Here is a 12,416-nt window from a genome sequence, read left to right on the forward strand (position 1 = left end):
TTCCTTTATCGTAAATGTTTCCTCATAATTTTTCCTAAAAGTTTATATTTCCTGCTGTATTTATTTTGTAGTTTTCCTTGCATGTTTGTATAGTAAGGGTTTAGATATGGTTATCGCATCATGTTACATCGGCATTAATAGCAGTATTTCCTTATGTTTGGACGATTTAAACAATGATAATTTAATATGAGACGAAGTCATTTTCGTTCGATTACACACATGGTCACGTGTTGGCTCACCTTGCCATCGTCAATGCGAGCTTATGTCATGGGTGAGTGAGTGAGTATGGTTTTACTTCAAGCAATATTCCAGCAATACACAGCAGGGGAAACCAAAAATGGGCCTTTGAACGTTAAATCCACGATGGGAATCGAAGCTGGGTCTTCGGCGTGAAGAGCGAACGCTTCACCAGTGCTCCCTCACTGCCCCCTTCGTCATCAAGGGGGCACGGGTGGCCCAGTCGTCTAAGGCGCCGCGATTCGCTGTGCAGAGTTGCGTCCCTTGGGCACGCAAGAAACCTATGATTGTGGGTTCGAATCCCGGTTCGCCCCGATTATGTTTCTAGGTTTGTCAGCACCATACCCGTGCTCGTGGGTTTCACCGAAGTGGTAAACGTCTGAGACCTGCATCACTTCTGGCTTTCCTCCCACATTAAGCTGACACGCCGAGGTATAACTGGAATACCGTTAAAAGCGGCGTTAAAACCAACTCACTCACTCACTCACTTTGTCATCAAGGGTCTTCGTCCATTATTCGTCTGTCCACCCACCCGTTCGTTAGCAATGAAATTAAAATTCTTCTCCATAACTTCAATATAATATTTTTACATGTTATACATGTCTCTGGCTGGAACTTAGAACTTTTGGATCCAATCAGCAACCATCGGACAAATATTTTCAAATGTTTAGATGGTCACAGGATCTTCCTGATGATGAAGCACATTTTGCTTAAAATCTATTGGTTTTCCAGTTTTGTCAATCAGATCCTCTCTGTCTTCAGAAGAATGTGTATACTTTGCTCAACCCTAATATAGGGGCGGTCGGGAAGCCTAGTTAAAGCGTTCGCTCGTCACGCCGAAGACCCGGGTTCGATTCCCGACATGGGTACAATGTGTGAAGCCCATTTCTGGTGTCCCCCGCCGTGATATTCCTGGAATATTGCAAAAAGCGGCGAAAAAACCATACTCACTCACTCACTCAACCCTAATATATATTTTGGGGATTATTCCGTCACATTATAAACTGATTTGAAGGTCAAGGTCACTACTAAAAAAATATGAATGCACGATAGCCCGTGATCCCAATAATTTGAGATTTTAGGACGGTCAGCTAATTGGTAATACCTGACCTCTGACCCTAGACAATACACGTTTTTTGTGTGTGAAAGGTCGGGGTCATAGAAAACAGGGTAATTGACCAGTGATCTTCCGACTGTCGAAAACCGTCGCCTCAAGTCCGAACTCCCTGACTATGATTGATATAATGCTATATGATGATTCTGTTACTTTGAACCCATAGCCACTAGGGCAAATTTGCAAAATTGTTATACCCAGGAAAAGTAGATCCTCGTCGCAACCGCTCTTTCCTTATAACTGTTGTGTGTTGTTTCATTTCCACCTCCACCACCACGTGAACCAGACCCTCCCCTCCTCCCCCTCCCCAAGTCACACTAATTATTTAGTTCCCTATTACAGTGGTGCGAGGGTAAACTCGCAAGTCGGTGTGATATACCTTCACTCTGTTACGATATATACAGCTGGCCTCAGACCATGAAAATTTCCTTCATGGCTTTGAGTGAGTGAGTGAGTGAGTGAGTGAGTGAGTCGCTTTTACCAATATTCCAGCAATATCACGGCGGGGGACACCAGAAATGGGCTTCACACATTGTGACCATGTCGGAAATCGAACCCGGGTCTTCGGCGTGACGAGCGAACGCTTTAACCAGTAGGCTACCCGACCGCCCCCTCTCAACAAAATACAATGTGTAATCTTTTATTAAGTCATTTAAGTCACTCCAAACATTTGTCTCCCTCCCGGGTCGTTGTAAAACGTAAAGGGATGGGGCGGGGTTGGGTGGGGTTGTATTGTGGTCCGAGGGCAGCTTCATTAAGGAGGTAACCTCAGGTAACCTCAGGTAACCTCAGAGTTTTCGATGCGCTACTTCGCACATACTTTCTTCAGGTCGTGAGTGTAATGTGATTGGATGGCTGTTTTTTAGCGTCGTCTATTTCGACTCGGTCTCATGGTGGCGTATAGGTGAAGTGTATTTATCATCCAAAACTGGCTCCCACAGGAGATATTACTTGGATGAGATCAAGCGATATCTACACTGTAGATATCGCTGCAATGAAATTACATCACAATGCTTTGCAGACCATTGTGACGCCACTGGTTACCATGACATCACTAATGGCTCTGCTACTGAAGCTGTTAGCAGTACTTTTTTACACTGAAGACACTGCTTATTACTGTCAACAAATTGAAAAAGCTGGAAGAATGATGTTGGATGATAAATAAAATCTCACCCTTGTGTCTTTTGATATCAAATATATCAACACTCGTTGATAAAAGTGGCAAAAATCCTCGGCAAGCCTCGGAATTTTTCCACTTTTATCAACTTGTGTTGATATATTTGATATCAAAAGACACTCGGGTGAGATTCTCTATTTATCATACATACAGAATTGAGACATAATACACTGTTGTTTGTTTGTTTGTTTGTTGTTTAGCGCCGCACTCAGCAACATTCCAGCTATATGACATCCTTGATGCGTCTTCCACGTAGGGCAAATTTCATTTGCCGGAAAAGGAAATAGTCACTGGGGTCTAAGTCTGGGCTGTGGGGTGGGTGATTTAACTTTATAGCCCAGACTTAGACCCCAGAAGACGCTTCCAGGATGACGAGGACATAAAGGCTGCCACACAGGCGTGGTTAGAGGGCCAATCTGCGGATTTCTATAAAAGTGGTATTTAAAGCTGTGGGCATGGGTGTCTTCCATCTGTATCACATTCAGGCTCACTACCGATGTTCTGTGGTGTTTTTTCCCTTCAGCGTGAGTGTCTGACATGCCGTCTTTATATACCCTCATTGCACGTTTAGTTTCGGCTGCCCAAACTGCACGTGTTTCTTACTTTTAAAAAACGTGCCGTGCACGTGTATCACTTTCTGCAAAGAGTGAGTGAGTGAGTTTGGTTTAACGCCGCTTTTAACAGTATTCCAGTTATATCACGGCGTGTCAGCTTAATGTGGGAGGAAAGCACGAAGTGATGCAGGTCTCAGACTTTTACCACTTCGGTGACACCCACGAGCACGGGTATGGTGCTGACAAACCTAGAAACATAATCGGGCCGAACAGGGATTAGAACCCACAATCATAGGTTTCTGGCATGCCCAAGGGACGCAACTCTTCACAGCGAATCACGGCGCCTTAGACGACTGGGCCACCCGTGCCCCCTTCTGCAAAGAACATTGTGTTTTGACGATGTTCATTTTTTTAGCATTGATTTAGTTTGAACTTGTGTTTTCAAATTTTGCAATTTTATATCTAAAGTGGTAAAGTTTCTTTTGGCCGTCTGTTTATATGAAGACAATACGACCAGTAAAGCATATCCACACACAGGTATTAGTTCAACCAAAACAAAGATATGCTCCAGTACCTGTCGTACTCTGGTTTAATTTGTTTGTTTTTATGATTTCGAATATTATCCTCGGATGTATACACCCACCTATTACTTAATGTTTATAGTCGTTCATGACCTGTTGTAATTCAAACCTTTAATGCGCTTAACAAACTGTCTATTGGTTTCTGAACCATAATGTGTTTTGGGTGGCGAGTTAATGTGTAAATTATCAAATAGAGTTCCTTGTTATTCTAACAATTCTTGTTATTGGCAAACTTAGAAGCCTAAACTCCTATAGGCTTGTTCATGATGATGCAATCTGAAAAATGCAATCTATTCACGATGATTCATGTGCCGAAAATGCAATCTATTCATAATAATTCATGTGCCGAAAATTCAATCTATTCATTATAATTCATGTACCGAAAATGCAATCTATTCATGATAATTCTTGTGCCGAAAATGCAATCTATTCATGACAGGATTGATCGTTCAAGAAGTTTCTGGATGGGGCGATTTAAAATACACTCTGACAAGAGGCCTTTTTCGGGCTGATTTGTTTCTAATCTACTTGCCATGTGCGAACTGGATACGTATTTGAAAACATGGACGTTCAACAGTCACAATAATCTAAACATTCGTGAATGCACTAAGGGTCTGCCACGTATTGCTGCTGACGCTAATTTGACCACTGTATTTTTAATAATTTTCAAACCTAAAACAGTGTGTATATGTATTTTTCATTGATCTTGTTTGGCCATTTACTGATTTCCCATTGTACTTCTGTATGTACCGATTTCCGGTTTAACCCCTGCCTTACAATTTGGAAATCACCACGTAACAGTTTTTTAGGCTCTGAACCAAACTTCCCATCGCTGGTGGCTTCACACGTGTATACTTGGCACATCTGACGTCGCAATGGCGGATGACGTCCCGTCAAATCAACACCTATGACAGCCCATCTATAGCTCGGAGACCTGCCTCACGAAGATGTTATCCTTCGCAATCTTGGATTGGCTACTGTTGTAGATGTTGCTGTGGCACACCTGTACCTATCCTGCAAATGACGTAGTCGTATGAGGACGTGCTGTGCTGCCTTTGTAACATGATTGGCCTTAGTAGGTCAAGTGACATATCATGCTTTTAGTTCCGATACTAAAATACAACATGTATGTGGTGAGGTGAAATGGGGTTTAACGTCGCGTCCAAGATTATTGCACTTATATAGCGACGTGCATGCACGTGTATGTGTGTGTGTGTGGCTGCTTGTACTAGTCCGGACTGATGCCGATTTATAGTGCTAGCTCACTGAGATACCATGCCGCAGTTAAACATGAATACCCCACTCAGACACAGTATACTGACTCCGAGCCGGCCAGTCCTTGTCGGTCCAAATCTGTAGTTGGTGCCCCGGGGCACATTGAAAACCATCTCATCTGCGATTCTCATTTTTCTCGTTACTAACTTGCCAGGCTCGGCGACTTTCGCGTCATATTACCCTATTTAATCGGACGTTGTTCACATTATCAACCATTGGTGTATTTGGCTCAGACTCGACTTTTTTACAGGTCACCGTCCGATATATCATACACGCTTTGCTTTCGTACGCTACCTTTTCACTCAAATACATAATTGAAAATATATCCATAGTATGACATGACCTACGGATGGTAACTCGTGGCAACAAGCTTTCATTGTCCTCTTATCATTTACAGTGACGGTTCTATATTGAAAGTGCGGCAAAAATTTAAAACGAAACTTAAAAAAACCCTCTGCGTCAATGTACGGATGTGTGGTGATTTACTGCCTCTGTTATACGGAAGCTATTATTTATTAATAACTAAACCTGCTTTCATGTGCAAAAAATGTGAAACTAAACCGCCATTGTTTGTTAAATGGTCGCATCGTAAAACCAATTCCTAGCTTTTCGGGTAAAATATTGATACATTAACGAGCCAAAGAAACGATATCAAAATTAAGTTTATTAAAATTTGGATTCGAACACGAATAATGTTCCCAAATCACGTAAAATCAAGTGCAAAAGTCACGGATCCAACAAGGAATCTTAAGTGTAATGACGGACTAAATAATATAAATTATACTCACAGCACGATGACAGGTTAGCGTATGTAAAACATGCCACTCAGACACGGTATACTGACTACGAGCCGATCAATCCTTGTTTAGCCCCTCAATGCCAAGCGCCAGGCAGGGTAACAGTAAGTGCCATCTTTCAACGTCTTTAGGTATGACAGTGTAGAAGGGCATGCAGTGTAGACAGGACAGACAGGACAGGTAGTGTAGACAGGACAGACAGTGTAGACAGGACAGACAGGACAGGCAGTGTAGACAGGACAGACAGTGTAGACAGGACAGGCAGTGTAGACAGGACAGACAGGACAGACAGTGTAGACAGGACAGACAGTGTAGACAGGACAGACAGTGTAGACAGGACAGGCAGTGTAGACAGGACAGACAGGACAGGCAGTGTAGACAGGACAGGCAGTGTAGACAGGACAGGCAGTGTAGACAGGACAGACAGTGTAGACAGGACAGACAGGACAGGCAGTGTAGACAGGGCAGACAGGGCAGGCAGTGTAGACAGGACAGACAGTGTAGACAGGACAGGCAGTGTAGACAGGACAGACAGGACAGGCAGTGTAGACAGGACAGGCAGTGTAGACAGGACAGGCAGTGTAGACAGGACAGACAGTGTAGACAGGACGGGCAGGACAGGCAGTGTAGACAGGGCAGACAGTGTAGACAGGGCAGGCAGTGTAGACAGGGCAGACAGGACAGGCAGTGTAGACAGGGCAGACAGTGTAGACAGGGCAGACAGGACAGGCGGTGTAGACAGGGCAGACAGGGCAGGCAGTGTAGACAGGGCAGACAGGACAGGCAGTGAAGACAGGGCAGACAGGACAGGCGGTGTAGACAGGACAGACGGGACAGGCTGTGTAGACAGGACGGACAGGACAGGCGGTGTAGACAGGACAGACAGGACAGGCGGTGTAGACAGGGTAGACAGGACAGGCAGTACAGGCGGTGTAGACAGGGCAGACAGGACAGGCGGTGTAGACAGGACAGACAGGACAGGCAGTACAGGCGGTGTAGACAGGGCAGACAGGACAGGCGGTGTAGACAGGACAGACGGGACAGGCGGTGCAGACAGGACAGGCGGTGTAGACAGGGCAGACAGGACAGGCAGTACAGGCGGTGTAGACAGGGCAGACAGGACAGGCGGTGTAGACAGGACAGACGGGACAGGCGGTGTAGACAGGGCAGACAGGACAGGCGGTGTAGACAGGGCAGACAGGACAGGCGGTGTAGACAGGGCAGACAGGACAGGCGGTGTAGACAGGGTAGACAGGACAGGCAGTGTAGACAGGGCAGACAGGACAGGCAGTACAGGCGGTGTAGACAGGGCAGACAGGACAGGCGGTGTAGACAGGACAGACAGGACAGGCGGTGTAGACAGGGCAGACAGGACAGGCGGTGTAGACAGGGCAGACAGGACAGGCGGTGTAGACAGGACAGACGGGACAGGCGGTGCAGACAGGACAGGCAGTGTAGACAGGGCAGACAGGACAGGCAGTACAGGCGGTGTAGACAGGGCAGACAGGACAGGCGGTGTAGACAGGACAGACGGGACAGGCGGTGTAGACAGGGCAGACAGGACAGGCGGTGTAGACAGGGCAGACAGGACAGGCGGTGTAGACAGGGCAGACAGGACAGGCGGTGTAGACAGGGCAGACAGGACAGGCAGTGAAGACAGGGCAGACAGGACAGGCGGTGTAGACAGGGCAGACAGTACAGGCGGTGTAGACAGGGATGACGGGACAGGCAGTGTAGACAGGGATGACGGGACAGGCAGTGTAGACAGAGATGACGGGACAGGCGGTGTAGACAGGGTAGACAGGACAGGCAGTGTAGACAGGGCAGACAGGACAGGCAGTGTAGACAGGGCAGACAGGACAGGCGGTGTAGACAGGACAGGCGGTGTAGACAGGACAGACAGGACAGGCGGTGTAGACAGGACAGACAGGACAGGCGGTGTAGACAGGGCAGACAGGACAGGCGGTGTAGACAGGACAGACAGGACAGGCGGTGTAGACAGGACAGACAGGACAGGCGGTGTAGACAGGACAGACAGGACAGGCTGTGTAGACAGGGCAGACAGGACAGGCGGTGTAGACAGGACAGACAGGCGGTGTAGACAGGACAGACAGGACAGGCGGTGTAGACAGGACAGACAGGACAGGCGGTGTAGACAGGGCAGACAGGACAGGCGGTGTAGACAGGGCAGACAGGACAGGCGGTGTAGACAGGACAGACAGGACAGGCGGTGTAGACAGGACAGACAGGACAGGCGGTGTAGACAGGGCAGACAGGACAGGCAGTGTAGACAGGGCAGACAGGACAGGCAGTGTAGACAGGGCAGACAGGACAGGCGGTGTAGACAGGGCAGACAGGACAGGCGGTGTAGACAGGACAGACAGGACAGGCAGTGTAGACAGGGCAGACAGGACAGGCGGTGTAGACAGGGCAGACAGGACAGGTGGTGTAGACAGGGCAGACAGGACAGGCAGTGTAGACAGGGCAGACAGGACAGGCGTTGTAGACAGGGCAGACAGGACAGGCAGTGTAGACAGGGCAGACAGGACAGACAGTACAGGCAGTGTAGACAGGGCTGACGGGACAGGCAGTGTAGACAGGGCAGACAGGACAGGCAGTGCAGACAGGACAGGCAGTGTAGACAGTGTAGACAGGACAGGCAGTGTAGACAGGGCAGACAGGACAGACAGTACAGGCAGTGTAGACAGGGCTGACGGGACAGGCAGTGTAGACAGGGCAGACAGGACAGGCAGTGTAGACAGGACAGGCAGTGTAGACAGTGTAGACAGGACAGGCAGTGTAGACAGGGCAGACAGGACAGACAGTACAGGCAGTGTAGACAGGGCTGACGGGACAGGCAGTGTAGACAGGGCTGACGGGACAGGCAGTGTAGACAGGACAGACAGGACAGGCGGTGTAGACAGGACAGACAGGACAGGCGGTGTAGACAGGGCAGACAGGACAGGCAGGGGAGACATGGGAGATAGGACAGGACAAAACATTTATTCTAGTGAATTACAGTCCAGTGCAGTCACTGGCATTAAATGTATTTACTTATTCTTCCAGCTGTAAAGATCTTGCTTGGTATTATATGGTGTTGTTTTAATGGGTGTTTTTATTACGATAACCGACAATATGTTCTCAAAGATCTGTAAATAACGAAATGAAAATACAACATTTACCGCCATAGTCTTGGATGTGTCACGTGATCAGACTGAAATCATATGAAGCGCCTGTAAAATATCTCTGAGAACGTGCCAAAAGATGAATTGATTTCTGCCACCTCTTTTGCAGTCGCTATGCGCCCAATACGTTGATAAGGCTGACTTGTCTAAAAAAAACCCCAAATATATCTGTTTCAGTTGAATAGCCATGTCTACCGAAGATAAAATCTTCATTCCGGCCTAAATTGATGTGTATGTACTCTTTACGAGAAAGAAAGCATTTTTTATGCACACAGATAGAAACAAGAGCGACAATGTTTGATGTGGTCTAGCCGAAAGTCTACACGTCTCTCGTGCATTTTCGAAGTATACGGCTGTTTTTCGTCTATCTGTATTATCTAAAAAGCAAGTTCTGTTGCTAGGATACTGACAGCTTGAAAGTTTGTAATATTTATGATAAAAGAATGTTAAATAATAAAACGAGAAATTCAATGAAATCGGTAATAATGCGATACATATCCATATTGATATTTGACAATTTGGGGTAAGAACCGGTCCGTAGTATTTGTTTGTTTGTACCAGCCGATCCCGTTAGTCGCCTTTTACGTCAAGCATGGGTTGCTGAAGACCTATTCTACCCCGGATCTTCACGGCTCTTGTGATTAAGCAGGTTTATGTCTTTGAGAGACATTTAGAAGTTGGAACAGTTATGTCTGTATGTGTATATATTATCTAGTAAAAAAACAAACATGGTTAAATAAAAAAAATATATTAACTGACCTGACCTGACCACCCGATCCCGTTAGTCGCCTCTTACGACAAGCATGTCGCCTTTTACGACAAGCATGGGTTGCTGAAGACCTATTCTACCTGGATCTTCACGGGTAGCACTGCTCAATGAGTGAGTGAGTGAGTTTGATTTTACGCCGCTTTTAGCAATATTCCAGCAATATCACGGCGGGGGACACCAGAAATGGGCTTCACACATTGTACCCATGTCGGGAATCGAACCCGGGTTTTCAGCGTGACGAGCGAACGCTTTAACCACTTGGCTACCCGACCGCCCCCACTGCTCAATGAAAAGGGTTGAACAGTTCTTACTATTTATAGCGGAATCTATCAAAATTATAATAGTTAGGATCAGTGAATGCTTGATTTATCTTTTATAAAAAAATAAGAAAAAAAACAACCTTTGATGGTCTGATACAGTATAACATTTAACTTCATCTGTGCACAGGAACGGGTCATGACGGGGTTATGCCCCTTGTGGATTGCGGGTGATTTCAAGGATCACGACAAATTATTACTAAAATCGATACAACTTGCCACGGGTTTTGACGTGACTCGATTGTAGTATTAGATTCTGGTTGGAGTCTGGTCACCGGGGACGTAATGTGTTTTTCGGGCCCTGGTGCCCTTCCTTATTGGATCAGTCAAGTGTAATTGAATAAGTCCACACGTAGACGACTTTACTGAAAGATGCGTCCATAACTATCGAACTGCAACTCGCCATGTGAACTGTGCTCAACATCGCTGATGTGATATGAAATTGTGAGCTTGTTAGGTGAAGATATCTAGTTAAACAATAACCCTACCCCAATCCCCAAAACAACAACAACAACAACAACAACAACAACAACAACAATAATAATAATATGAAATAATGAATGTAATGTGATGTAATATAATATAATATAATATAATATAATATAATATAAAATAAAATAATATAATATAATAATGATGAGACTACTACTGCTGCTGCTGCTACTACTACTACTACTACTACTACTACTACTACTACTACTACTACTACTACTACTACTACTACTACTACTGCTGCTGCTGCTGCTGCTACTACTATTACTGCGTGGATCGATGTTCATGATGTCCATCACTGGATTGTCTGGTCCAGACTCGATTATTTACAGACCGCCGTCATATAGCTGGAATATTGCTGAGTGCGTCGTTAAACAACAAACAACAACAACATCTACTACTACTACTACTACTACTACTACTACTACTACTACTACTACTACTACTACTGGGCGGTTGGGTAGCCTAGTGGTTAAAGCGTTCGCTCGTCACGCTGCAGACCCGGGTTCGATTCCCGACATGGGTACAATGTGTGAAGCCCATTTCTGGTGTCCCCCGCCGTAATATTGCTGGAACATTGCTAAAAGCGGCGTAAAACCAAACTCACTCACTCACTCTCTCACTACTACTACTGCTGCTACTAAAAATAAAATGATGATAAATATACAAGTCAGACAACCAGTGGTAGATATTTGGAGCAAAGTCACAAGGAATGATCACAGGCAATAAAGTCACTGAGTGTGGCCACCCAATCCTCTTTATGCCTCTCACGGCAACAGTGTTGGAGGCCTATTCTAACACGGGTCCTTTGGGGCCTTGCTTGAGGGCGGTGTGTCAGATCCGCGATGGCATGCAATCTCATTCGCCGCACCTTATTTGTCATGGGTTTGAGAATATTACCTAGGGACATGGGTCATAGGGATGAGTAATCGTTGGAAAGATGTAAACAAACTTTTAAAAACAACTACCTAGGGACATGGGTCATGGGGATGAGTAATCGTTGGAAAGATGTAAACAAACTTTTAAAAACAACTAGACATTCGGACCTATTTCCCCATACAGCATTTCGCTGCGGGGAAACATTGACCCATTTCCGTTAAGCGGGTCTGTCTGTAGAGAGGGCCGAAGACAGGCCTGCACATATCGCTAAGCGGGAAACGTTGACCCAGTTTCCGTGTATCGAGATATTAGCACTTTTGGACAATGTCAATAATTTATGGTTAAAAATAACAAACGCACTCACAACGTTGTGGGTTTCAATTTTAACAATATCTGCACGTCTCCATCTGCAGATCAATTTTAACGACTCACAAGAAGTCAACATAAGCCAATCAGAAAGCAGCTCTCTCGAGCGACACGGGACCAGTTTCAAACTGATGACTTCTATTCCAGTCTATGCTCAGAAAAAAAATATTTTGACGAAGTTTCGATTTAATATTTGAAAACAAATGAACATTCTGGAATATATAAAGGATGGCTTCAAAGTCTTTTCCTTTCAAATATTGATCCCATTGAAGCGAGAGATAGACAATGATTTGTGACAGATTCAGTCGGACATCCCGTAACTGTCGTTCGGAATATCCCGTGTTAACCTTTTCGAGGTTGCATAAATAGAAAACACATTCCGACTGTCACTTTCCTGATCTGGTAAGCGACGCTCTGATTGGTCGTGTGAAAGATTATTCTCACGTGACCCGTAATGGGATGTCCTCAGATCTTTTTACAGAAAAGGCTCATCGATGATAAAGTATTGTCCAAAATCAACAAAATGACAGAGGAAGGTAAAACACACGTGGGATGCCGAATAAGAGCATGTGTTCCTAGCAAACTATGCTTGTAAGACGAGATTTACAGGATATGATAGTCAGGTTCGGTGACTTGGTTGATGTGTGTCATCATAGCCAAATTGCGTGGATCG

The 12,416-nt window shown here is 45.6% G+C and overlaps 1 protein-coding gene across 1 annotated transcript; it reads right to left on the minus strand.

The window, feature by feature from the left end:
* Positions 1 to 4,637: 4,637 nt before the first annotated feature.
* Positions 4,638 to 8,713, minus strand: LOC125376022 (proline-rich protein 36-like). Its single transcript, XM_048387205.1, has 3 exons — positions 7,826 to 8,713; positions 6,062 to 7,779; positions 4,638 to 4,677 (listed from the first exon to the last, which is right to left on the minus strand). Exons 1-3 carry the CDS (start codon positions 8,711 to 8,713, stop codon positions 4,638 to 4,640), a joined length of 2,646 nt encoding a protein of 881 aa, XP_048243162.1.
* Between the last annotated feature and the right edge of the window lie 3,703 nt (positions 8,714 to 12,416).

This window comes from Haliotis rufescens, unplaced genomic scaffold, assembly GCF_023055435.1.
Source record: "Haliotis rufescens isolate VD_foot unplaced genomic scaffold, xgHalRufe1.0.p SCAF_69, whole genome shotgun sequence".
Taxonomy (NCBI): Eukaryota; Metazoa; Mollusca; class Gastropoda; order Lepetellida; family Haliotidae; genus Haliotis; species Haliotis rufescens.

Excerpts from the sequence above, each read along its gene's own strand:
- LOC125376022 (XM_048387205.1), bottom strand. The coding sequence starts at position 8,713 with ATGTCTCCCCTGCCTGTCCTGTCTGCCCTGTCTACACCGCCTGTCCTG. Across the intron at positions 7,780-7,825 it reads CTGTCCTGTCTACACCGCCT|CCTGTCCTGTCTGTCCTGTC; the intron begins GTCTGTCCTGTC and ends CTGTCTACACAG. Across the intron at positions 4,678-6,061 it reads CTGCCTGTCCTGTCTACACT|GATAGGTACAGGTGTGCCAC; the intron begins GTCTGTCCTGTC and ends CGTCATTTGCAG.